This window comes from Scatophagus argus, chromosome 19, assembly GCF_020382885.2.
Source record: "Scatophagus argus isolate fScaArg1 chromosome 19, fScaArg1.pri, whole genome shotgun sequence".
Lineage (NCBI taxonomy): Eukaryota > Metazoa > Chordata > Actinopteri > Scatophagidae > Scatophagus > Scatophagus argus.
In genome coordinates this window covers 19,192,783-19,220,579 of record NC_058511.1, presented here as the reverse complement: position 1 = coordinate 19,220,579, position 27,797 = coordinate 19,192,783, and the positions used below count along the sequence as shown (strand labels likewise).

At 41.5% G+C, this 27,797-nt stretch overlaps 1 protein-coding gene across 5 annotated transcripts in view; it reads right to left on the bottom strand.

Moving 5' to 3' along the window:
- epha7 (eph receptor A7) overlaps positions 1-27,797 on the bottom strand; it is a 77,680-nt gene that overhangs the window by 37,160 nt on the left and 12,723 nt on the right. For all 5 annotated transcript variants that reach the window (XM_046372310.1, XM_046372309.1, XM_046372313.1 and 2 more), the window contains exons 4-5: positions 20,925-21,080; positions 12,434-12,769 (exon numbers count right to left, since the gene is read on the bottom strand). In XM_046372310.1, coding sequence (XP_046228266.1) covers positions 12,434-12,769; positions 20,925-21,080 — 492 coding nt within the window. The remainder of the gene's footprint in view (positions 1-12,433; positions 12,770-20,924; positions 21,081-27,797) is intronic.

The window sequence follows — 27,797 nt, the reverse complement described above, 5'->3', positions numbered from 1 at the left end:
TCACACAATTTAAAGCGAGCTACCTTCTCTTAGCTTAAGGTGACAAAATAAGAAAAAGCGCGATGGCAGTCTGGGGGAGAAGTGTTTGCCTCCTGTAGCACACCATGTGTACTCTTTCAGTGCGTGGGGGAGGGCACTGACTTCATGCACTCGTCTCAGGCGGTTGTCAGATGCTGCACACTTTAGACTTCCAGAGTGAATTCATCTGGTGGTATCAACCGTGATTTAATTTCATCCAGAAAGCAGAGGACATTATCAGTAATATGTCAGATTAACAAGCCCATACAGCTGAAATACCTCCAGTCAGTGCATTAAGTCACCGAATCTTGCAAGCTAGATGTAATTTAATTTCGCATAGGAGACAAAATCAAATAACGTCATGACATTAATAAGTGATTATCTCTCTTCCTGAGAACTAGAGGGGTGTTTTTACAAAATTCCAAACAAGCTGAAAACACAGGGGTCTCCGCAGGCCTTTCACTTCATCTCTCATCCAGACGTCTGCTGCCAAAGTATACTGGTCTTAACACATTGTGACATACTTTTTGGCAGCTTTCGACAGCAAGTCACCATTGTGATAGGGAGATGATTTGGGAGGAATTTACAAATTTAATTAGCTCGGTCTCTAAGGATACGAGCTCTTCCAACTTTCATTTAGATGTAATCTTTCTTCGGAGAATAAATTTCAGCACATAGTCCTCACAGAAGAATAGCTCTTCTCAGGCTCAGTACTTGACGACATGCAGCACACACTGGCTGCTTAGCTCCAGAGAGTGTAATGACAGAAAAACAATGAAAATAACACCCACCCACCATGGAAATACAGCAAGTTTTCCACCATCCTTTGTTGGAGAGAGCAACTCCCAACGCAGTAGATAATTTCTGACACCTGCGGCTTGTTTATACAATGAGCATGTGAAAGAACATTATAGCGGAGCTCGATTTCTAATAAAAGCATTTTGGATTGTGCCATGGCAAAAGGTTTAACCGAGTTTGACAGTGTTTCCAGAGTGCTGCAGTAGTTTACTAGAAAACTATAATGCTCCCAAATAAAAGAATAACAATAAAAATTGTTCCGCTGCCAAAGCTGTAGAACTGTCAGCATGACATGATTATCCATGATCCTTTGGTATGTGAAATGTAAAACAAGAAACAAAAAATGTAGAGCATAACCAGACTTCAGGAATGGCAAAAATGAAGGACTAGCTTGAGAATCAGACTAATCTGATTTGGTCTCTCCAGTATGGATAAAGTGATACAGCGATAGGAGCATTACTGGTCAACATTTGAAATTTCACATTACGTGTTTTGCTGATGCAATATGAATCAGCGTTTTGTTACTGCATTGCCTCTTTCTTGCTGTTTTCACAAACACAAATTGTACTGTTGAGCTTTTCTTTATGGTTTTGTTTGTGACAAAAAGGTCACCACTTTTTTCCTGCTTGAAATCAGACTAAGAAACACCCCGACCCAAAGTTAACGGGAGGTGAATATCCACCTTTGTTAATTTTGCACGTGTGATCGTGCCTTAGCTACGTGCTACGTTTTGTTGCTAGGTTGTGGGCGTATGCAGCTGTAACCGAAGGCTTGAGAAAATTTAAGGAAGCTTAAGGGAAAAACAGTGGCCAAAAGTACGTATGAAATATATTCAAATATTGTTTCCTAAAGACACAACTTCTATTCTCTGAAGGTTGATGATCTATTTCAAGCTAAAGTGTGTTGCATTTTGACAAGTGTCTCTGAAATCACAAGGTTAAATGGACAATCATTTTCCCCCAGCATGACACACGATTCCTGAGTCTGACCCGAACACCTTCGTCTAACTCTTTGTCCCTTTTGACCATGGATGCAGCAGAATGATCAATTGCGAGGGGACGAGTGAAGGAGATCATGTGATACAAAGGGACTTGGAAAGTTTGCAGAAGCTCCTGGCCGTGTTACCTTGTCACAGCATCCCTTATGCCCTCACTAACTTCCTCTGGCCCAGATGTGAAGCCCATCTGCTCCACAGCCAATACTAGTGTCCTTTCAGATCCATGGCTGCCATAATCTTTCTACTGTTGCTTTATACCAAATAATTAAAAGCAGCCTACCAGATGGCTGTCATACACTCCCTCTGCTTTGATAACAAAAAGGTTTGGGTGCAGTATTGGTTTAAAGGAGCAGAAATAGGAAGCTAGCAGGTGTGCGCGACTAAACATAAGTCTTGGTCAGGCCCTGAAAGAATGTGAAGCAACAGCTTTCAGGGGTCAAAAGGTTGTCCGTAATTGCCAGCGGCCTGTTTGAGCGGAGACGAATGGACTCTGAATTTTTTTTTCCCCTCTTCCTTTCTCCAAAGCCAAAGTGGTCTGCCACAAACTCATTATGATTTCCAAGTGTGATGATCTGAATAAAAGGGGAGGAGGGGGTGAAGCAGGGGCTTGAAGACATAATTAGTTTTCCTCACTGCAGGAGACAGTATGCTGATGAGACAATGAAAGACAAGAAAAAAGCCGAGCTGTCAATCTCCTCCGATTCTTTCATCTCACAAAGCACCAGTGAGTAATGCTCACAGACCCCCTCCCAAAAAAAAAAAAAAAATCCCCACACACCCTGCAACTGCAATGCACGACCGTGTTACACAACGCGAACCTCTGCCAATACTCCAGCCATAAACCAATCCATAGACCTCAGGAAGGAAAAAAATGCAAACACTCTGAAAGAGGATGCTCTCTAGACAACATAATCCTGTCCTAGAAATGAATGAAAAAAGATCTTAAATATCCCCGACATCAGGGTCAACCTTTATCAAAGTTCTGCTAAGTGCAGCCCTCGAGAAAGCAAACTTACCAGTACAAAGTAAAATTCTTCGCAAAACATAAGGAATAAGATGAATTAATAAACTTACTTCTACTTTCAGAAGTGAAAAAGTAAACTTTAGAAGCAGCCCTTAGGTGATCATAAGAGTAATCAAATGAATGAGGTGTAGCCAGTCAGTCATTCTCACATGTTGTCTGTGATATATTATTCCTAAAAAGATCATCTGATTTAAAGTATAATAAATATTATTTATGTCAAATCTTTAATATCACCAGTAACAAATAACACATGGTAAGCTAAATTTGTCAAATTCTGCATTATAGCCTATTTATTGCTGTTCCGTACTATACACTCATTTCAAAATGTGTCTCAGAAGCAAGGCTGAATTATGAATAAAGGAAAGGAAGGGAAAAAAAGCCCCAGTCAGACTTCTTCACTGGCTAGTTGCTAACTTTATCAGTGTGCCCTCTGGTCCTGGGCAGGTCATGAATAGTGGGTTTCTGGAAACTTTTTTTGCTGAAAAAAAAAGCAGCCTGCTAGTGCTGAAAGCAAGCTTGATAAGAAAATAGTTTGGTATAAATTTAAGGAATTTTTTGACACTCAACAACATATAATAAATATTACTTTGTACTAAAAATTAATTTAAAACTAGTGACTGTTTTCCTTTGCGTGACAGATGAAATGCTTTCTCTCTGGCTAACAAAATACCATCACTTACAGGAAACAACCATCAAAGTTTAGCTATTGACTGGGGATTGCTGCTGTGTGTTTGTGCGCATTGTGTCCAGTAGGGGGAATTCTCTGCTATTGGGCACCTATGGCATGCAAACCCGCTTGGCTTTTATTACCCTTGGAAGTCCTTTTAACTCCTTCGGCAGGAAATGAAACACTCGAATGGCTCTATTGCGAAGTGCCGAAGCCATTTGCAGCCGGGGCCATGACATTCCCGAGCATGTGTTCCATATAAAAAGAGGCACTGGGAGTCACAGGTGCATGCTGACAGAGTGTGCGTGTGGTGTGTGTGTGTTTGTGTGTGTATGTGTGTTTTGATTGAATGTATATGAGAGCGGAGAGAGAGTGGAAGCGAGGGAGTAGATAAAGAGAGAGAAGGAAAGAAAGTATTGTGGTGTTTACTGAGGCCTTACAGCCACCCGTGGGCAGTAAACAGAGATCTGCTGCATTCCACAGTCAAAGCCAGCTGCCTTCACTGACCAGTCAACGCCTGAAAGCACACAGGGCAACTTTAAATATGGAAGTTCACATTTCAGTTTGAACTTTTCAGGCATGAAAACAAGGACGACGTCTGCTGATTTTCGTGTGCTTTACTATTTGATGTGGCACCGCAACTCATTGATTCACGCAATTAACCTGCTGATTACTTTCCCGATTACTTGGTAACAAATAGTGCAAATGGTGAACAGTCTCAACACTACGTTTATTCAACACAGGGTGAACTTGCAATTGATTTCTTTTGTGTGGCTAACAGTCCAAGAGATTCAATTTACAATAATCACGGGAAAAAAGCAGCATGTCAATACCTTTTAAGGGTGTATGCTAGTGATTGGCATTACTTTATGTATTTTCAAACATGGAAGATGAATTTTTTGACAACTTCATGTGCTGAGGATCTCTCTCCTGTTTTACTGCTTATGAATTCAACTTACCTATCAGAAGAAAAAAAAATTGCCTTCCAAACTCCTTTATGATTGTCATCACATTTCATTTTTAGAAATGATAGTACCATGTAAAGAAAGATTATGAATAATCAGGTGCTTGCTACAATGAGGATTTGAGGACGCTGTGCGCTCTGAGAGTCTCTAAATATGTATACTCTCATCGTAGCTCTTTTGTTCTCAGGTCACACTGTTATTTGTCCCATGCTTCATCTGCCACATCAGACTGACTGCCTTAATTAGTGGCACTCACTGAGAGACATTAATAAGTGTCCAACAAACCTGAGATGGAATATATTAGAGTTCCATTTTTGTCGACAGTGACATTTCTCATCAACTACCCCTCAGGTCTGTAATTTCACGGAGCGAATAGTCTGCTCGTGATCCGTCACCCTGTGATGGTGGCAAGGAGAAGGCTCAGTTCATACCTTTACACTAATGCATGGTAAATACAATCCAAATTCACACAGAAACATAAGAGCCTGTTGCTCTTTTATATAGATTAGCTGATGCATCTTCACAAAGCAAGCTTATTTAAATACACTGGAAAGTTACAAAGTTGGAAAATGACACTAAAACATTTGTTTAATTCTGTCCAGTTTTTTTTATATATCCCAAATGAATATATTTCTATACCTCCACCTCCTCCATAACATCTGCTTCCCTTTCTTTGGTCAGAGTATCTAGGAAACTGTTTTTGCTTTTGCTTTTACTTTTGTAGCTACAGATTAACCTGGAGCCTATCCCAGCTGACAACAGGCGAGAGGCGGGGTACACCCTGGACTGGCTGGCAGTCAATCGCAGTGATCACACACACACACACACACACACACACACACCTAGGGGCAATTTAGAGTAGCCAATTCATCTAATGCGCTTTTGTATTTGGGACCGTGGGAGGAAGTCGGAGAATCCGGAGAAAACCCACGCAGGCACAGGGAGAACATGCAAACTCCACACAGAAGGACCCAGACCGGGACCCTTCTCTTCGACAGTGCTAACCAGCTCTGTCTTATGTGGAGCATTCTGAATGAAATGTGTTTCCACAGTAGGGTTTATTTTGCTTCCTCATAAGGGCAAATCTGGTGTTAGAGCATTTATAATAAAAAAGCCACTGTAACAACTTTACACATTTTAAGGCATTTGGCTGATCATTTCATCTGGAATGACTTGGAGCGATGAACACTTCCGCATCTTACTTTAACACACTTCAGACTCTGTGAGGTGATCTTGCACCCTCCACCTCAGTGGACTTTAAGTCTAAATACTCTGCCAGTTGCCAACATGTAAACATGCAGCAGAGTCTGGTTAAATGTTTCAATGTCTGCGCTTCCTGCTTCATGCCTGCAGAGAAATCCTTATTTGTTTACAGAAGCATTTATGATATCGCACAAACTCGGTATCTTTAAAATGTTGATAAGTGCAACAATGCTTGGGGAAAATTGTTTGGTGGCCAACTTCTGCATAAAATGAGTTGTCAAATGTCCCAGCTGATAAATGAGAGCGGCTGACGTTTGTGAGAGAAAAGGAAGTGAATCCAGAAAGGTGAGGGGTCTGGCTGAAAATCTGAGTTGCAATGTGGAAGGTAAACAGCAGATTGACTGGCTACCCCCCCACCCAACGAAAAGGAAAAACATTGCCTCAATCTCTTTCTGCTGCCTCACAGAGGTCTGAATAATTAAAACGGTGTCTGTCTGCTCCAGGGGAACGCAGCCTATAGGACGAAGCTGTGAATGTGAATCAGCGCTCCCTTTTCAACTTCCACATATTCCCAGCCGAACCCAAAATATCAGCATGCTGCAACTATTCAGAGTGAAATAACATTGCTTTCTGCAAATGTCCCAAATTAATAACTCTGCATCAAAACACAAACAAACAGAGATTTATCTGATTCTAGGATGGGATTTTTAGTGTCAGTTTTCACTCTCTTCCTCTCAATTCTCTACTTTACATGTGATATTTAAGTGAATATTTTGGTTCTGGCCAGTAAAACACCTGTAATTCAGATGGTGAAACAAAGAACTAAGAATAAATCTGTGGATTTGAGTGTCTTCAATCTCAAAAACATTTTTTTGCTGATATCTTATTTCTTTTGGTCCACAACTGGATGCTAGATCCCCTTTTTCTGATTGTCTGGAATATTTGGTTGCATGTTGCAGGCTGTAACAGCATTCTTCTCTGCGATCCCCCAAGACCCACTAAAAATATTAGAAATTATGTAGTTTAAAAACAATTTTACAGTTGATGCTGGTGTCTTAATACAGTTATAATTTGACCAATACATTCAATACTGGGCTTTTACTGCATTTGCCAACCAAAGGCCAAAATATCAACTTTGCAAACCAGATTCTTATAAATGCTCTATACGATAATGGGGGAAACACTGATAACATCAAACAATTAATTCCTTCAAGGTTTTGATATCAAATTAAACAAATATAGTTGGCATTATTACAAGTTTCCATATTCTAAAACCTAAACCAATAATGTGTTAGCCTGCTGGTTGGGGCCCAATCTTGAATACAGCTCTGCATGGATGTGTCTGCCTATGTTCTAACCAATGCAGTGAAACAGCCCGTTGCTCTGACAGGCTTCCTGCACTGAGAGAAAGGACTGGCCAATGACTGTGATAGGGACCAAGTGAAGGGGAAAGAGGCAACACCAGCTATGAGGGAGGGCTCATTCAAGCGCAGCAGATTCGGAGGGATTTAGGGAGCTCGTCTGCCAGCAATAAAAGGCTGAAACAGGATACTTGGTGAGATTAATTACCTAGATAGGCCACGATAATGCCATTTAAATGGGAAAGTAATTAAAGTGCACCTTCCATGAAAATTATTCATTGCTGACGGATTGGGTGACAGACAAATCAGGAGGCATTTACAGAAAAGCTACAGGTTAAGTGCTCCGAGCTGCTGCTCTGAGACCACCGCAGTTTTATTGCAGCTGTTGAATCTTACTGCTTTGCCCAGCTCTCATCAAATTACTGCGAGCATGTGGAGCGGGGGGTGTGGTGAAAAGAATGGGCTCCCAGGTAACGTAAAACCAGGGACAAATGCTACAAAGGAGGATCCGCTTAACTAGAAAATTACACTGGCTGGCAGCGGTCAGCGGGGACTGCTCAGAATCAATCAATGCTTCTGTTTAAGGCCACCATGGCAGATTAGAACACAAAAAGGAATAAATCAATGCCCTTATTGTTCCCCAAGTGTTACTTTCACAAATTCACTGAACAATATCCATTTAGTGATGATAAAGTGTCAATAAAGTGGCCATATAGATTACCACTGAGGAGCTGAGGTATCAATTTGCACCCATGGACATTTAATACTGTAATCATCATTTGATCTCTTTTGTGGAAGTAAATAATTATTAAATAATGCAACAAACTCTGGAAGCTTCCTCTCCGAACTCCCAGCGCCGAACGGCTCGAGGACAGCGAATCAGAATTTGACTGAAGCAGTCTAACAAAATGGGAATATTTGCTTCTCACACAATGCGAGGGCACAGAAGCTTTTCAGATCAAAGTAAAATGATTAGCTTACAGCTTCTTATGAGCCTCAGTGCTGGGTTTTTTATTTTCTTCGTTCTTTTTCATTGAGATACTGTACTGAAGGGAATAGCCTCTTGTTCTCTTTGAATGTTTAAGTAGGTTTGTACTTGAGGGGGACAATAACATCATCTTACATTCACACAGTGTTGAACAACAAATGAAGCGATGAATGGATAAAAATAAACACCAAAGGTACCGTTTGCTGATTTTGAAAGTCCTCAGAGGTAAAAAAAAAAAAAAAAAAGTGAAACTTGTATGTTACACAAAACCTGATTTAAAACTGAATATTCCAATTCTTACTACGTGTATGTTTCCATGTACAGTCATGGACTTATCAGAGATAATCTCAGAATCAGACACACAAGCTACACATACAACACACATACATTCAAGCTGCAGGCAAAAGTGGCCCAAATCGGTTTTTTCCTTGCTCATATGTAACTTAGATCCTTTTTTATTTTTTTCACGACAATGTGAACAGCAAAAATCACACGGAATCTGATCTTTTCTATTCTGTTCTAATCTGGGCTATTTACATATGTGCTCCTAAATCAGATCTGATTCCTGCTATAGAATCAGCTCAATTCATGTGGTTTTTCTCCCATAACAATCACTGGGAGACAAATTTATACGGCAAGATACTTCAGTCAAAGCCTCCTTTTTTTTGACTTGACTCAGCCTGAAAAGCTGGCTGTCGTGGCAGAAAACAACTCAACAAATGCATCTGCACCACTAGTTTATTCATTTTGAGAATTAACTGTGCCAATAGTGTTTTCAGTTGTTCAGTAGCACGCTTGTTGTAAATGTAAATAAGCACCAATAACTTTTACAGAAAACACGCAAGGGCACAATAAGACACGCGGGATTGAGGGTGTGGCTGGTTTCAGCTACTGTGTTTTTTGAATTTTAAAACAGGTTATAAGTTGCACTCCAGTGACGAAAACATTTAAATACAACAGCAGCCAGCGAGGTCATAAAGAGATTGTGTGCATAATGGTGTGAGAGCATTTCTGTAAATGTATTTAAATAGACAGATACAGATAGGTATTCCTTGTGTCAAAGAGATTTTGCACAAAGACAGGTGTAAAATTTGAAACCATGTCTTTGTCTTATCAAACCTTTCTGAACAACAACCATGACACTCTTGGCATTATGAGAAATTTCTATTCAAAATCACCACAGTCTAAATAATGCATGTGCCTAAGTCACACCCCCTGTTTTTTGCTCTGACTCACCCGTGGAGCCTGTGAATACTTGAGCTCATCTATTGTAAAAGTTGCTATCTGAGTGTAGCAGGCTTTGTGCTGCTGGCTAATATAAGCAGCCAACATTAAAATCAATTTCCACAGGCCCCTCCTTTCACTCATTATATTGTTTATAGCTCTTGCTGGTCGCACCTAAACCCCATTTCGATAGTCTCAAGCTGAACATGTGCCCGCAGCTTGCACACACACACACACACACACACACACACACGCATACAGGCTGTGTAGTCCTTCCCATAGCTAATTTCAAATCCTATTTTTGTGCCCTTCTCCACAGTGGTTTTTCTGGTGCGGAGATGTGAACATCCGCTTGAATAAATATTAATGGCTATTCTATGAGCGGTGCCCATCCACAAGTGTACTGAAAGAACAAAAGGCCTTGTTTACAAGTGCGCTTGAGGAAGGCTAAGGCACGGAGGGCCTCTGAGGGCGGCTCTGTGCCGCTGTTGACTCACAATGGAGTGTTGATTGAAACACGCTCTTAACTTCCAGCGTGCGGCGGTGGCGAAGACGACGAAAATCCTCAACATGACGAATTTCTATGCAACGGCTGCATGGACGGAGCTGAAGAAATCAAGCTTAGGAACTCGCAGCGTCTACTTAAACTCATTTAAGACAGAGCTAAGAGGTAATTAGGTTTCTGGGAACAATAAGCACTCAGCACCTTGTGTAGCTCCAGCTTCGCTCCAGACATTTCCTTTGGTGTAATTAGGGGAGGTGTGAATTCTTCATCAGATGGATCACCATCTGCATTCACACACTGCACGTTCATTCCCCCAGTCCCCAGCTACGAGCCTACGTTCATCCTGATTATCATGCAGGATGTGGAGTTGGAGGAGAGGGCTTCTCTTTTCTAATGTTCTTTCAGTGCTATGGGGCTGCAACACCTCACCACGCAAAGGTTAATCAATTCTGAATGATGAGCCATAAAAGCTTTAATAATGCAGTCATTCTCTAATGAGTGGTCCTGCATGCTAGCTCAGGAAGGACCGATTGTTTTAGGAAGCTCCAATGTTCCAATTACAAAGCGCTCGAGCGTTCTTTAACAGCCCAGAGAGCGCTGGACACAGTGAGGGTCCAGTGAGCAGGCCAATGAACCCTGCAGCGTGGAGCTAATATCTGCTCAAGATGGGAAACAAGACAGACCCATCACACAGCTGTCAATACAACCTCATTCTGACTATTGATTCGCACTTCAGCCAGGAGAGTTTTGACTGTAATTCAACCACCTTGCTCAGAAAACTTTATACAGAGGATGCCATGGTGGATGAGCAAAATTTCCCTCAGTCAACCTTTTCTTTTAATCATGACCACAACCTTAACTAAATAGTTCTTATTTTAAGCATCACAACAAAGGTTCCCAAACATTAACAAAGCACTTATTTTAGCCAAAACCATGACGTTTTTCCGTAAACCGAAAGAAAGCCTAAGAAGGGTCTTTCTTGAGACAGTCCGACCATCTCTTGTGTTGTGACTGTAGTTCCATATTCAGGTCACGTGATGACAACAGAACCCATGACAATTGAACCAATTCCATTTTTCTGATGAAGTCTGTGGGATGCAGTTTCAAAAGGTCCACGAGTTCTGAACCTACTCAAACTGGGCAGAGAAAATTCACATGGGTAAAGGCAACTGGAAATGTTTTTGACCAGTTGAGGAGTTGCTGAGGGAATTTGATTAGCTCAGTTTTAAAGAGGGATTTTTGTATTTGCATCATGGTCTAGTGTTTCAGAGACTGATGGTGATACTATAAATACTTGGGGGAAAAATAGTTATCTTTATAATGAAAATGAGCAAATTTAGAGTGATTGATGTTGGCACAAACTCAGATATCAAAAACTGATCCACAAAATTATCAGTTATCACAATCCATCCTGGCCAGTATACTGATTACAGTGTTATAGCACATTAAATGGCGGCACTTACTTCAAATAATAAACATGACACCATCTTGGCCACAATAGCTAATGGCTAAATATTCCACTGGGTTAACTGAGTAACTGTCTGTTGTCAGCTTGCCACATGTAACTATCAGTGACTCTAAAGAGTGTGTGTTAATTGTTTTTTCTGGCTTTTTCCTGCATGTTGTACTTTACCCCCATCCTCGTGTACTTGAACTGCCAACACCGCAGCGTATTCCAGCACGTCTCAGTCACGAACCCGCTGTCATAAAATACATCATTTCCACCACTATATCCCACACACATTCATTAAACTGACTACCTCTTTCTTTCTGTCTGTCTTTCTTACAAACACCTAGAAATCTTAGATATTACCTAAATAGAAATATGTTTTGTAGAGAAAAGTGGCAGGTGAGCAGCTATACTTAACACTGACTGTAAAACAAATGATGACACGGAAGTGAATGACTAAACCAGGTTAATGTCGATGTAAAAGCAGCAGGTGTAGTTAGCCAAAGACAGATGTTATTCTGTATATCCAGCTAAAGCTTCAGTGCTCTCATTGCAGCCTTCTTTTAATCACCATAGTCAGAATGCTCTTTCGGGCCAACTGTGTTTCACGGATGCTCAAGCATGAAAGAGGAATCTTGTTGGATGGATCCATAGAAATAATGAATAAAAAAAGGCTTTAGAGTTTGTCACTGCAAAATACAGCATTTTAATTACGGTAGATTCTCTGGAGACTGAACTGCAAATACAGTCCTGGCTCTTTAGGTACCACTGGGAGTCAGCATCATTGCTAAGCTAATAATGTTTGCCACTGTAGTGCTGATATACACATTAAATTAATCTGAGTAATACGCATACTGGATATATTTTGGATCATATCAGACTGCGGTCATTAATGCTAATGGGCAATCATTACTGTAGTTTGCATATGAGAGGTTTTCAAAATTAAACTGCCAATCGCCTTGTTCCTAATGTCTAATGTTCCCTCAGCCGGAGCAAAGGGTGAAGTATGCACAGACTGGAGTAAGCCACACTTTTTGGAACTTTATCTTGAAAGAAAGAGTTTGGGAAATGTGGTTATTTGCTTTCTTTCTGAAAGTCAGACCAGAAGATTCCTATTAATCAATCGCAATTAATTCAAAATGCACCCTCACACCCCACAGACAAACATTACAGAGCTTTTCTCCAAGTACCAATGAACCCCATCAATAAACTCTTTGATGTAAGAGTCCTTACCTGCTTGACCAGTAGCGATGCTAACAGCAGCAAACAGCCTCTGCGTACGGCTCAGGTCTGACACCCCATTGACAGCCTCCACCTCAAAAGTGTAGTTGGCGTGGGCGAGCAGGTCCATGATGGTCACATAAGTGTCCACTAATCCTGACTGTGCGGGAGTGTATCCCACATTCGGCCCACAAGGAACACACTCTTCAGGTTCCCAGCTGCAACGGCGGCATATAACCCTGTAGGTGACGTCGTTGCGGCCACCCGTGTCTGCCGGCGGGCTCCATTCCAGGCCAACCGTGGTCTGGTTGATGTTGTATACCAGGTTCTGTGGCGCTGAGGGAGGTCCTGTCAGAGGTGGACAAGGAGGAAGCCAGAATTAAATAACTGGGTGCCAAGGAAAGTGACAGCCAAGAGTGTGCATTGACTAGATCTGTGCTTTCACTGTTCTCTGAGAGAGAAAAAAAAACACTATAGGACATGCCAGCTCCAGCCCCAGAGCCAAACACTCACACTCAATTATAATAAGAAAAAAAAAGTACAGGTACAATGCAAGAAAGTGAGCTCTGGCATGCACCAAGGTCAGTGTTAGAAGGCCGTGAAATCACGGAGTGGAGCCTAATTTCAAAGGGAGAATAATCTCATAGTCAGAGTTCATGCAACACAATTTTTATGAACTGTCATTACTGGAACAGGGAACCCGTCTAACCCACCCACTTCCATGTCCCCTTATCCCTCCATCACCATCTTTGCGCTATAAATTTAAACTGATTATGATATTTTAATGAGTAACCGGTTTTTCAGTTTTAAGTCAGGTCCACTTAAATAGTTATGTCATTCAGTCATTCATTCTTACAACCATGGCTAACCAACAAATGATCACTTAACTAAATGTCCAACTGATTATTTACTGAACTTCAAATTAAATTCAGGTAGTTCAGTCAAATTAAACCTTCATGTTTAAATTTAAGCAAACACACCCAAAGGGCAACTATTTACTGAATACTGCCATTAGAAAGTTAGTACAATAGTTTATAATAAGCCTGATCACTGACATGACATTACTTTTAACTTAAATTCTGATTTGTGTTTTGTACCACATGATGAAGGAAGTCCAGTATTCAGTGACATTGCACATAATCGTAATCCATTGGTAATATACTATAATATACTGGGAATGACTGATTTTATTTGCGAATTATCAGACAAAAATCCAAATGATAACAGAGTTAGGGCGTTTCAGAGGCGATTTAAGACATCGAACATAAGGCAGCCTGATTCCTCATATTTTAATTCTGAAAAAGCCTGGTGCTTCTTTTTACAGTGTACTCATGCATGCATACATAGCTGGTGATTCATGCAGACAAACTTAGTTTACATAGCAATTGTTAACAGCATAAAATCTGCAGCTGCCATGGAAATGCCTGAGACCTGGTTACATGGGCAGATAAATGCTTTCCAGTGAATCTGAAGCCACAGAGAGCCACTGCCTAAGTTTTCCTGTCCTCCAAAGATATACACGTGTACCAGCAGGAGACAGTGGCTTTACCGGGTTTCTGTGGAGGTATATCATGTAGACAGCAGGATACTTAAAGTTAATGTCTTCCAAAATAAGACTCAAAGACTGACTCACCCGCAGAATTTATGAAGAAGATTTCTGCCCTGTAACTGTCATATACAATTTCACTTGACACACAGTAACAACTAGCTCTATATCATCAAATGTGCACAGGCCTACAGTAAATGTTCACTTAATGGCAAAGAGATTAGCTCATCTCATAAAACAATGAATAACAAACTGCTGCTTTCATCTTTCAAATTCCAGGCTGTTGGCTTTTACAACCCAGATGTTGATATAAATATACCCCCCCCCCCCCCCCCAACACTGTGAAGATTATAGGACTTGTATTCTTTATTTATGGACGTTTTAAGAATGTCTTCATTTTGTTCTCATAGATGTTTAAACTGTTTGTTTTCACAGGAAATATTCTTTGAGGGAATTTTGAGGGAGGACTCCTCAACTCATAAAATTTGTCACATTAACAAAATAGGTCATGCTTATGCATAGAGCCCAAGCTACTATCACAATATTCAGGCTCATTAATACAGCACTTAGTTGTTTTTTCCTGTTCCACCCATTAGAACCGAGGGCTCGGTGGAGACATCCATATTCATGATTATTGGGTAAGATAAGAGAGAGACTGTGGACTGGGAAGATGAAAGAGCCACCTGTGGCAGGTGAAGTGGAGACGAGTGACTACTGATAGCGCCACTCCACTTCAGCCTTGGCATTGACACTCGACCCACACTTTCAGTCTTCCTCGTAGACAAAGGGAAGGTGTACCTCGGCACATACGCACCAAGACGCCCACACACATGCGCACGCGCACACACCTCCCACCTGAACCTCCTGGATCTTTTATTCTAATATTTCTATGCCACGGAAAGCAATGATAACATTTCATTTTGCTCGTGCCACTCTCATTTGGGTCTCAGGTGCCGCAGATCAAAGCAATGATTTCTTGGCAATAAGAAGCAAAAGGAAATTAGATTAGACTGACCCTGGATCTGTGTGACTTTTGTCTTTTTTGTCCTGTTTTTCCGATGCACGCTACCATGTTAGCTTTACCTTTCTTCCTCATGAGAATTCAGTGTGCTGTGAAAGTAACTAGGTTTGTAACTTGTTTCTCAAACTCTTTTCATCATATGTCACATTTTGTATGAGCAATGCCACGAATGCAGTTCTTGATGAGTTGCTGGAGAGCTCTTGGCGAGATCTTCAATACTTCGTCAAGAGAGATAAAGGTAGTCGAAGGCCACAGAACCTTCTTCCCAGCCTTTGAGCGTGGCCATTTTTCAAGGGTACACACACTTTTCTCTTTAGACATGTTGACACATCACATGATCCAGTTTCTTCCAAGCATACTGAAACTCTCATTCTTCTTCTTCTGGCCTGGCATCACTTTGTTTCACCGCACATGCTCTTACTGGACTCAGGAATATGAAACTCTTTTGCCCCGACTTCACCTACAGCACAGATTTGTGCCACATCCTGAGCCCTCCACTGTCTGTCTGCTCATCCTTATAGCTCAAGGCCTTGTCACTCTTCCTCTTCTTTTTATTCGTTTTTTTTTTTCTGTCTCTCACTCCCCCACCCTGTCTTATCTTTTCGTGTTCTCTCCTCTCACCCCTCCTCCCAGTCAAGTTTCATTTCACGGATTAGCCTGCCAGAGCCCCCACAGCCTGAAATGTCTCAATCACTTGCTAGCTTCCCTCCAACGCTGCCACTGTGACCAAGCATGGGTGAGTGTGTGTATGTGTGTGTGTGCGTGTGTGACAGAGAGAGGGTATTTTTGTTGTGCATAAATATGGAATATGTGCATGCACAGTTTATGTTTCCTGCTACATCATTTGCATGCTAACATGGAACAGATTTTAAAGCAGAACCTGTGATTTTGTGGAATAAACAAAGAACTCCCATGTGTAAAAGTGGTGAGAAAAACCACACAGCGTTCAGCGGAAAACAAGTACTTAAACAAGTATTCACTACATCTAATACCATATAGAAAACATAGAATAGTAGCCGATCGTTTTTAGGTCATGTTTCAAAGCCCATCTCCACTTTGTGCAGAGTTGTGAGACCTGAGTAAATCCAAGCTTAGGAGAGAAGAATCCGGTTCTTATCGGCCTTGAGAGGTGCTCGGGGCTGCTTGAACCCTCCATAGCCTATTAGCCGGCTGTGCTCTAATTGGGGAGCTGTGGGGAGAGGGGCGGCAGGGGTGAGTGGTATTCAAATCACCCATGAGGTAATCCTCACTCTACAAATGTGTGTTGTGACCCTCTGACCTAGCCTCTAATGATGTGGCTACAGCAGAACCTTTAAGAGGAAAGCCATGCAGAAGAGGAGAATTGCTCCATGTGCTACCTCGGTACCACAATAAATTCAATATTTCTCATGTCTTGTCGTGTCATGTTAAACAATGATGATAGCATAATGAGTATGATATCTTTATAGAAACTATAATATAATATATAGACGATATTACCAGTAGTACTTTTGAATCTTGTTGTGAGTGAATTGGCTGCAATCCCTATTTGCATGGTCCATGCTAATTACAACGTGGGCAAAAAACATGCAGCAGTTTACACTGAATTTACATGTGCATGAACAAGACAGAGAAAGAGAGGCTTTGCCTTTTGATCAGCATCGTTTGCAGTTATCGACTCCAAGTAAATACAAGTATGGTGGTTAGATTTGGTCATTGTGGTAATATGTTGTGTGATTTCCCAGCATCTTAAAGGATTCTTTTGGTTTATTACAACTTAGACAACTTGTCTTTTCCTTGTTTTGTTTTGATTTTCGTAATTATATAACATTGTTAAAGAAAAGGATAAGGTATATATAATGAATTGATGGATGAATCACCAACTAGGAAAAGTGAGCCACTGCCCAGAGGCCACAGATCCCGAAGGTCTCGAAACCTCCAGAACACTAGAGCAGCAAGTACTTGGTGGTGGTAATTTGATAAACTGGACCTCGCATCATCCTTGCTTGTGAATGAGCCTTTCAAGGTTGCCCCTCTCATACTAAATCATGATACTATCACTGTTAACAAATTCCCAGTTTTGTTGTTTCCATCCCAAATAATTTGAAACATACTGCTGGCTTCATTTACAAAAATCAATTAAATTGATGAGTAAAAACATTAAATATATACGTCAATGCCCTATTTTCAATTGAGTGCATGTCAAAAAGGATTAGCAAACAACACTGCAAAAAGGCAAATTATCTGAAACTGAAAGCGAATGGATTCCCGGGTGTAAGCTTCAGCCTGGCAGTAGAATAAAAAAGAAAAGCACAAAATGTATCCTAACCCTCGTCCTCATATTTGATAGTAACACTAGCCCCTACATTCAGCAGCCCTTTCACAGTCCCCTAGCAACTCCGAGCAGGATGGACCATCTGACAGACGTCAACTTGTTGAGGTGGCACATTTTTAAGGGGGGCAGCGGGGGCTGGGAGGAGGAGACGGCTGCTCACAACTGCCCTTTTCAGCCCCTAGCTTGCACCAGCACTGCTCACAGCTGTTGCATGATTGATGCCCACTCCCCAACCTGTCAGCGACTGCAGTATCTGCCCTGCCTCTAGAGAAAATGCTTCCCCATGGCCAACCACATATATCCCATTTTCACACAACTTTGCATATGAATGGCATAGACAAACATTCAACAAACAAAAGCATTTCCTCCTCCCACCCCCTCTTAACACATACCACATGGGAAACAATGTATTTGGAGCTATGTTTTGGAGCCATTTTTCCCCTCATCTTTATTCAGCGTGGATTTGGCTTTTCATGTCCCTACATTACATCTTCATCTCATTTCCCCTCAAATCCTCATAGACACATCCTTAATCTCTGTGTGCCAGAGATCCATCTCACTGTTTTGCAAAGGCCTACGATATGGTAGCTTCACAAACCCGTATTTAAAAAAATCTGTCAATCAAGCTATTTGTTCAGGCAGTGCAAATTCATTTTCAATTACTCTTCACTTCTGCTCTGGATAAGGCCAGAAAAAATGGAAACCAGAGTGACTATTGGTCACACTGACTTAATCCAGAGATGAATGAGGAAATGCACGTACAGAAAGCCGTGCAAAAATTGTGCTGGGTATATGAGGAGGGGGGAGTGAAGCTATTCATACAAGTTAAAAATACATATTTACATATAATGGTATGGGGTCATCAAGTGTAGACCCAAAGTTAATGAAAATGAATAATGGAAAGTGTGCATTAGGCAACTTCGGTAATTACTGCGCTACTTGGCCAAGGTGATTACCCAGAAGGGAACAGCCAGAGGACACTGCAAAGAAGTGGGAACTTTCTCCTGTTCTAACCACTGTGTGAGTCCTGTACTTGATCAGTAGGAGAAGTTAGAGTGAAGCGTTAATGTCTGATTAGGGTGGTTGGAGGAGTGAGTAATGAACCTGTCTTCTGGAACAGGATCTGCATGGATGCCTCAGTGCCACGCAGAGAGGTCGGTGGTTTGCGGCCATCGGCCGGCCTCAAATTTACTTAGCTTGAGTTATGTACTTGTTTGTGTCAGACGGTGATGAGAATAAGCCAGACCACCATCACGTCATCGTTTAGGGGGAAAGAATCAAATGGGAAACTACTGTGAGTCACGATTAGTTGAATATTTTGTGACTTTTGAAGAAGAAAAAAGAAAATACTGAAAAGCAACTGTACAGCAGGCTGACTCGTTCAAATATTTGTAGATGTCCAGGTATGCAAAGTCTGGCCACTATGTTGTGTCACTGATCCACTTCGATGGTGGAAGGGGTGTGGTGGGTGACAGATATATGTTAATTTATCAAGGTATCGCAAATGTTCAGGTTTATTTGTTTGTTTTGGGTTTTTTTTAAATAGCGCCAAATAAAAAACAAAAATTGTCTCAGTCATGGCTCTTTCCTATAAGAGCAGGTCTAGACCAAACTTTCATTTGATTTTCAGTACAGAGAGACCCAACAAAACCCCCATGAGCAAGCACTTGGCGACAGTGACGACGAAAAACTTCCTTTCATGAGGCAGACCCCGGCTCAACGTGGCCATCTGCCTTGACCGGTTGTATGAGAGAGGGAGGGAGAATGAGAAAGAGAGAGAGAGAGAGAGAGAGAGAGAGAGCCAGAGAGAGAGAGAGTGGGGGGTTACATAGACAGATGCATTACAGCAGCGATAACCACAGAGTATTGGAATGACAATAACAGTATTAACAATAATGATGATGATAGTAGTAGTAATAGTGATAGTAGTTGTTGAATACAGAAAAAATGTGTACATATCTGACAGACATTTGAGGTGTATAGAATCTAAGGTTTTGTATCCCCTACAGAGAAGCTGTGACATTTCGCAAAGTGTTTGCATGTGCAGATCCGATCTCTGGAGTTTCAGAGGCAACTGAGCTCCCTGATTTCATTCACAAGACACTTGTCATTCTCAAATTCTACAATTCTGCCATATGGCAAACTGTTAGACATAACTAGTTACATTGTGTGCCATTTCCTCTAGCCAGATTCTGGAGGCCACTGGCTAACAGCCACTGTAGCCATGAGTAACAATTATGGAGGCATGACACTTCATTTGTCAGGAGCCAATTGCTTTAAAGACATCAACAGGGCTTAACTCAAGGCAAAAGGAACATTACCACAAGCATCAAACAAGTCTCTGTTCAATTCTTGCTCTACTTTTGAGATAAAAACCCATGGAAATTTTATTCTGTCGTGCTAAATGTAGCACAATAAGAGCAACACTCTAGCTTAGCCAATCTTTTCATTTATTTTCAGTTATGTAATACAAGCAGAAAGGTGCAACACAAATGCACCTGAAATGTTGAAACAAATCGGGTAGAGACAGAGATGTTGCTCAATACGGCTGCTTTACAGACACCAATAAATGACAACGAGTCATTTTTCATAGGATATTTACAACATTACATCCAAACTGCAATCCATATAATCCTGTCTTTGATTCTTTGATTTAATGCACAGACAAGACACTATAGCACCGTAACAGTTTTTCACCAGCAGTCTCCCTCTGTCACACGCACACACGCATGCATGCACACACGTTAGAGATTCTGACTTGGCCTACTTTGGTCGTTCAGGGAAAAAGAGGCACTACTCAGGATGCGAAGCGGGCATGCTGATTCTCCCGCAAATGCACGTCTGATTTTGTTGTTTTTAATCAACATGAAGATGGTACAAAATAAATAACCACGACGTGTTAATTTATCCACTCTCCTTCTTAACAGATATGTCAAACAAAGAATGACAGAGGTGTGCATCTAGCACCCTGAAGCCTGTGGGCCTTTCCAGCAGTCCTGTAATTCATTATCACTAGAATGAAAGATAAGGTGCAAAGATTATGTTTAGGGGTGCTGTTCATGTCTGGAGATAAAGCACAGCGCTAACGTTTGGGTATGCCACTCCCCACGCACAGTAGCTGAAAGCGATGGGGAAAAAAACAAACAAAAACATCCAGCAGCACCTTGAAATGACCATGTTTGAGAATGGATTTGGAAGCAAATCAGCTCCACCCTTCAGTCTGAATCCCCTGGTCTGTGTAAATAAGCCATCAATGGCTGTCACATAACTGTTACACTAGCCAGGACAAATGAAGACGCAGGGTGCTGCCTGGGCTGCCGCTGCTGACTGTAATTGCAATCTTTCAGACGGGAAATGGCAAATTGCTCCTCTCATCATTAGCAACCAGCTAAGACAGAAAACAGACATTCAAGCCTGCAAACATAATTATAATGACATACTAGGAGGCAAAGGAACTGCCATGGAACACATCTGGGGCTTTCATGAGACCACTGCAAACTGACTGAACAGGTCTGGTGTGGGCTCTGGGGTGTGTTTTTAAACAGTATGTGAGGCTGTTTAAATTCAGATTGCGGCAAGCGATCTGCACTGTGTTTACCTAGTAACGGCCTGGCAGACTTACTTGTGCAGGCCACAGACGGAGGGTCGGAAAGGGCTCGGTAGTAGCCATCCTCGCAGTCGCAGCGCCAGGAGCCCTCGCGGTCATTAAAGCTGTGTGCTGGGCAACGGGAGCACTGAAGGTCCTGGGAGGAAGACTTGTAAAAACCACGACCGCACGCTGCAGAAAGAAATAAGAAAAATGAGTGAGCGTTTGCAAAGAGAGTATGGTGGAGGTTTTATCAGGTAAGGTCAGCTCAGTTCACAGGAAAGTCAGAATTTTATGGAGCACAATTTGATTAGTCTGTGGCTTATTTGATAGCACAGACACAGACAAACTGAAGCAGCTGTTTGATGCAGTTATCATAATATTTATAGCAGATGCTAATTTGTACCCTTCCCTTAAATCGGCTTTTATGGAGGTAGGAACTTAAAAAAGTGAGATAAAAAGAAAGTACAACAAAGGACAGCAAGACACATGTTTTATTAAAACATAACAATATTAAATGCTGAGGCACTGAGAAGTATTTAGCTTTTTTTTTTTTTTACTTGAAAATTTTTTAAGGACCAAAACTCCTCACACTGGTGGCCCACAGCCCACAGTTCAAAATTGTAACCACCCTTAACCAGAAACTCAACAGATACCAGAAATTCTCACAGCATATTCTGTTTAGTAAACCCTTAGCTAAGCCAGGTTCTCACAGGATTATATTCACTGATGATCCCAGGAGTTATTACAAATCACTGAATGTCTTAAGGCAAAATCGGTCTTGTTCAAACACAGTCTGAAAGAGTCTTTGCATCACACCTGAATTCCCACCATAAGAAGGGCATGACAGAACAAACTACTGTGTTCACATCTTGAAGCAGTATGTATTTGAATGAACCTGTCCCCTTCCCTGGGCTTCATCGAGCAGACCAAGCCATGAAACAGCATTGCATACTTCATGTTGAAGCGCTAGCCCAGTGATAAACTACAACCTCACTCTCGGAAAGGAAAATAACAAGGCTATTTTTATTCTGATGAATCCCCAGGTCATTACAGAGGTCTGAGTTGTTTATTATGAGTCCTATCTCTGAGAGGAAACAGTCTTCAGTAGAGATAAGTGTACATATCAAGCACAAGCGTATGGATCATTTCAACACTGTACCTTTGACCAAGACGATAAACAAAATACTCATCACTGCTTGTGTGGTGGGATTAAAGAATTCCATTCTTAAGCCCAATAATTCACAAATGATGAAACATTGGAGGACAATGTGGAAACAAGTAATGACAAAGGCAGAAAGTAAATGGCAAACAAAATACAGTGATTCTAAGTCACATGTATTTGTCAGATTAATGTTTAAATAAAGTAAAAGGTCTATTCTGGGTCTGGCTATTTTAGCAAGTCAGTTAATCCACAGTGACTGGCTGTGTGTGTGCAAAACAGAGCTAAGCCTGGTGAAAAACTGCAATCCAGGCCACGTGATTTCTTAAACAATCTGCAAGAAATCTATACTTCTGTGAATAGCTCTGCATACAAACTATGAAATTACACTAAAAATGCATTTTTCATGAGCTAGTGAGGGAAATAAGCAATGATTTTCATTCTGGGCAACTCCACATTACAGGTCTGGGTTCTGCTCCTTTTTTATTTCCTCTCTGTGAGGTAATATATTGGCCACCTCATGTGACTGGTCTGGAATAAGAAGGATAAGAATCCGAGTTTTAACACTTCCAGAGCGTCAGGAGGAGGCTGCAGCTCAGGGTATCCCCACTGCAGCTACATGAAAGTCCTGTCATTCTCCATTTATTGCTCTGCCACAACCTCATGAAAGAAGACCTTTTTCAAGAGGGAAAAATACACGATTTTATCTCTAATCTTCCTTTACCTTTTCGAGCCAGTAATTGAAAACAGAGCCATGGGAGGCTACAAGTAGTGGGTCTTGAATGCTGACCAGACAAAACATGCAGGAATCTACAAGTACTTACTAATCATATTTAACTGCTTTTTACTGTATGTACATTTGTGATGAGCCATGACATTTGACAAACAGCAAAGGAAACCATGTCTAGTTGCAGTATCAGTGTAAACACTCCCCCATGGATGTTGATAATGACACTGAAGGACTTTCTCCAGCAGGTTAAAGATTGGCTAGATCTCGCCTAAGTCCATGCCCCCCCCCCACCCCCACTACCCACCATGCCAGGCTGTTTAAACATTCTGATAAGCTAGTGTGTCTGTTTGCCTTTGGGTTTCTGAGAGCTCATCTGCTGGGTGGCCAGTGTGCAGAGGGGGAAAGCCCGGCAGGGACCAAGGCTATCTCCCATCGTGACCACCACTCCAGCAGACAAGAGAATCCACAGCCCAGATTAAGAAGAACGCAAGGTCAGGTTGTGGGAGGCTTTTGAAAGTAAACACAGTTTTTCTGGAAAACTCCAGTTCACTACAAATTCACAGTTTTCAAAGTAATACAGATACTAATATCCAGATTCAGGGTACTGGCCAATTCCATATACTGACCTACCAGTGCTCTTCTGTGCCCCAATGTCAAGAGCTGTAAGCCTGCCTGTATTAAAGCAATTAAGAGTTTTTTATGCATTAGTAGTACTGTAACTACACATCAAATCTTAATTCTAGCTGACCTGCTAAACAACATAACTTTTGGCTGTGTATTAAAATGTAGTTCCATTTTCTGAAATCTTCTCCTTTAACACTTCTGGTCACAGTAAAGGCCCATTACGGTCAGTGATTTCCTTCCTGGAAGTTATGGTGACGGGCAACCAAATGAAATGCACCTTTAAGATGAAAAAAAAATACAAATTTCTCTGGGATTGAACATTGTTGGAAACATTTGGGATAATGTAAGTACACAACTCAAAAGAATATAAAAAAGATCTAGCTGTTCTGAATCACTTTAATTCAGAAATGAAACTGAAATGAAAAATGAATGAAAAACATACTATATCGTTAAGCAAAAACTATTCTGCTTAACATGGTCAAATGAGACCCCACTTTATTAAAGCGGACTTGCCCTTTACCTCAAGCTCACAAGCAAAACACAACTTCATTTTCTCTCTTTTTTTCCCCCCTGCAAAGGCATATGTGTTTATCAGTGCGTCTGACTGGGTTTGGCACCCAGAAATGTTTACAGAAGCAACAAGGCAGCAAATGAGGCCTCAAAAATCGAATAGCTGTATGACACGGGCAAGTAAGTGTTTCTGCAGCTCTCCCCACCACTGGCAGTGCATTGAGTGACAAGTACAAACACAGCCATCCCGGCCCAGCATTCCTGTCCCAGCAGCGGCAGCGGCAGTGCAGTGCACACTGACTCACTGCTGGCGAGTTTCCATGCTTGGCACCAGATGCTGAAGAGAAACTCTGAGACACTGAGATGGGATGATAGTGAGCGAGAGGTTCTTTGTCAACTGTCCCTGCAGCAACAATTTTTGGCTGAATAAAAATATCTACAAACCAATTACAACAAGTAGCCTGATAAAATGACTGATTCCTTACTGGGCAACACTGACATTCATGCATGTACATGCAAAACTTCAGATTATTTACTAGCTGCAATGGCTTTGAGACGAAGAAGACTTAATCCAACCTGTAATTACATTAGTAAGGATAATTAGTAAGGATAGAGAGTATAAGAGTGGCTCTTTGAAAAATGTAAGTCTGTTCTGCTTTTGGCACAGATAAAGGCCAACTAATGGCTTGTGCTCGTACACATGGGCCTGTTGAAAAAAAACGCAGAGGCAGACACAACAGCCAGCTTATTTACGACACTGAGAAATTAGTTAGTCCTTAGAGAAGCGGGTTGAGGTTAAGCAGAGAGAGAGAGAAAAAAAATACAAGTCTTACATTCCAGCCAGCTCCTCGCCAGGCTACAGATCCAGCATCTGTAATTTCCCTTCCAGTGGTCAAGCACTTTCATTCAGTGATGTGTGCAGGGACAAGCTGCAGTCAGCAATTTTACACAGAAAGAAGTAAGAGGAGCCTGAGAAAGGAGCAGTCCTCAGAGTAGTGGGATAGAGATAATCAAACACTCCCGTGACTACAGCGTCTCAATCACATCACACACTGGCCCAGAGAATAAAACAAGGTCTCCTTATCTTATGTAGACACATATGCAAAAATGGGGGGGGGTAGATTTGTGTATTTTAAGCCTAACCCTCAGTTTATTTCTTTTTCCACAGAGCTTCTTAACATTCTTGAATAACATCCAGTTTCTCTCATGCTTTGACAGTGTCATGATGCTCTGAGTGAGGGCCCGCAAAGGAGGTAGGAGAGCACCAATAACTCCTTATGCGACAGCCTGACATATCCCTTCCTGGCCAAAATAGAAATAATGATTTCCCTTGTCTGGGTGTGACGCCATGACACTTTTTTTTTCTCCTTAGTTAATCTTGTGGCTTTGCTAAGAGATTGAATTCCACATTTGCCCTTTTTTGTTTTCTGTCTGGTTTGATATGTTCTGGGGCTGCTTAGCAAAGTAATGTCATCCATGGCCACAAGAATCAAAAACTGTATCAAATATGACCACAAATGCTTGGTCAGAATCTGACACCCTAGTGGAAGTCCAGATACAATGTTTAGGTCATGCAAACAGTGAGCTTCTTACAGAAAGTATATTTTGAGGTTTGCGGATCAAAATTGTTGTTTCAGTATTGGCACCTAAACTAACGACCTTTGTATCATAGTGGCATATGTACGGAAACATTTTAAATGAGCACTCATGTTTCCAGAAACTGGAAAAGAAACTTCCTTTCAACCCACAAATCCAGTCAAGGTTCCACTCCTTATTATGGCCAAAAACTGTGATTTGACACTATCTTGATCTTGTGCCAAAATTTCCAAATTTCCTCTAGTTTCTGTGTATATTTCTATTTTCACTAGTACTGCTTATTAAATGAAATACATTCATAGGATCAACTATCAGGAACTGAGCTGAATTTGACTGAAACCAAGAATGCTCAGTCAGATTCTTATCATCAGATTCTTACTGTCGCATTCTGACCTGCTTTGGTTCACTTTATAATATGCTGGATGTCTGAACAGGTGGATGTGTTCAAAGACAAGTAGTCAGCGTGTATGACGTGTGTACAGTACATGTGGTCATATAGTTTGATTAGCATGCAGGTATCTACAAAGGCATTGAGGAAGACCCTTGCGGACACTGTCAGGTGACACATTTACACTTTTGCATCATGGAGCCCATGCAGATGTGGTTAGTATTATATAAGAAAGTAAAATATCACAAAAGTACTGTTTTGGTCTTTGTACTGAAACTCTACTGAAGGTATTGCATTGCTGCCGGTATCAAAAAACTTTGAACAATACTGCGTCTTGGGAAAAGTGGAAGCCGAGCTTCCTTGCCTGCTTGCAGCCCCCAATCTAATCAAGGTTACAATGCTGATTACTACTGAGCATGGAGTTTCCGAGGGGTCCAAGCAGGGCAGCAGGGATATTGCGTTTCTTCCCATCTGTCTCAATACTGTTCCGGACGGGCTGTGAAAGTGGAAGATTCCCCCTGTCTTCTGCAGACTACCAGGGACAGAGTGAGAATGACTAGTGTGGGCCTTTGTGTCTCCACGGTTCTAGCATGATGAGTCCTGTCAGGGCTGGGTCGACCCCCTTCTCCGGCTGCCCTGCCGTCCGGCCTGATTATGTGTTAAATCCGCCCGTGTGTCAGGATGGATGTGGAAAGAATGCGTGCTGAAGGGAGCCGAGCGGGGCTGCGGAGACCCAGAGAGAGCAGCTTGGAGATAGCACCCCATTAGAGTGATAAAAGAGGCAGAGGGAGGAGAGCAGCAGACAGGACCAACATGCAGGCCCTGCCGCTGATGAATGCCAGGTGGAATGGGTCAAGCGTGATAAAGGAAACAGTTTTTTGGTTTTTTGTTTTTTTTAAAAATACCATTTATTTCTGTAAAATGTTTGCCACGGCCACTGCCGTTCCAACAGGGAAATGTCTTTATAATTCAGAATGTATAATTATACTGTTTCTAAACACTGGCCAGGTATGATGACGAGACTGTCACCTGTAGTCTGTGAGTAAATCTATCCAAGAGTCTTTTCCTTTGCATGATTCTGTCATCCAGTGCCGAGCTGGCCTCCATGCATACCTCTATCCATTGAAATGTTCTGATATCTATCTATATCTAGATTTTTCTATATTCTGGCACAGATTACAGAGAGATTTGGGTTTTTTACCTTGTTACAGAACCATTTTACTCTCGCTGAGCAATTTCTATTTGCTGAAGAAGGCCACAGAATATGATCATATAAATATATAATATTTATATAAACTTCAGAATATTTTATCTAGGATTTTTTTGTACACTTTTTTTTCTTTTTCTTTGCTTTGTTTTTTTTCCCCACAAACTTCTCAAATGCAACAATGCAGAGCAGCTATGCAGACCAGACCCCAGAACTCCAGGGGCCGCAAAAGCTCCAAATAGTGGTGTCAACTAGTTTTTTTGCTAATTTAGGAACACGCAACACTAAAGCACAATAATGATAGCTGCCTTGAAGTGGGTCTTCCTTCTTGAAGTTTCTGTGTTGAAATTACAGCTGAAATAATTACAATTACTTAGTTAGTTGCTCAAAGGAAAATTAAAATAAAACGTTGGGATTAGGGGTGAGGGTTATTTTAATAAGGGTTTCTGTAATTTTCAAAGCAAAAATGTCAATTATTTGCAAGTTTCAGCTTCTTAAATGTAAATATTTGCTGCCGAGGGTATACAGGCTGCTCTTGTGTTCTTTGAGACATTCCTGAGCTGTTGTCGAAATGTGATGGGGTACATTATCCAGCTGTGAGGAAGCTGCTGCAGCGTTTAGGTGGCTGGTGTTTGTTAAAGAACATCCACATGACTGCCAGAAACCAAGGTTTCCCCACAGAACATTGCATT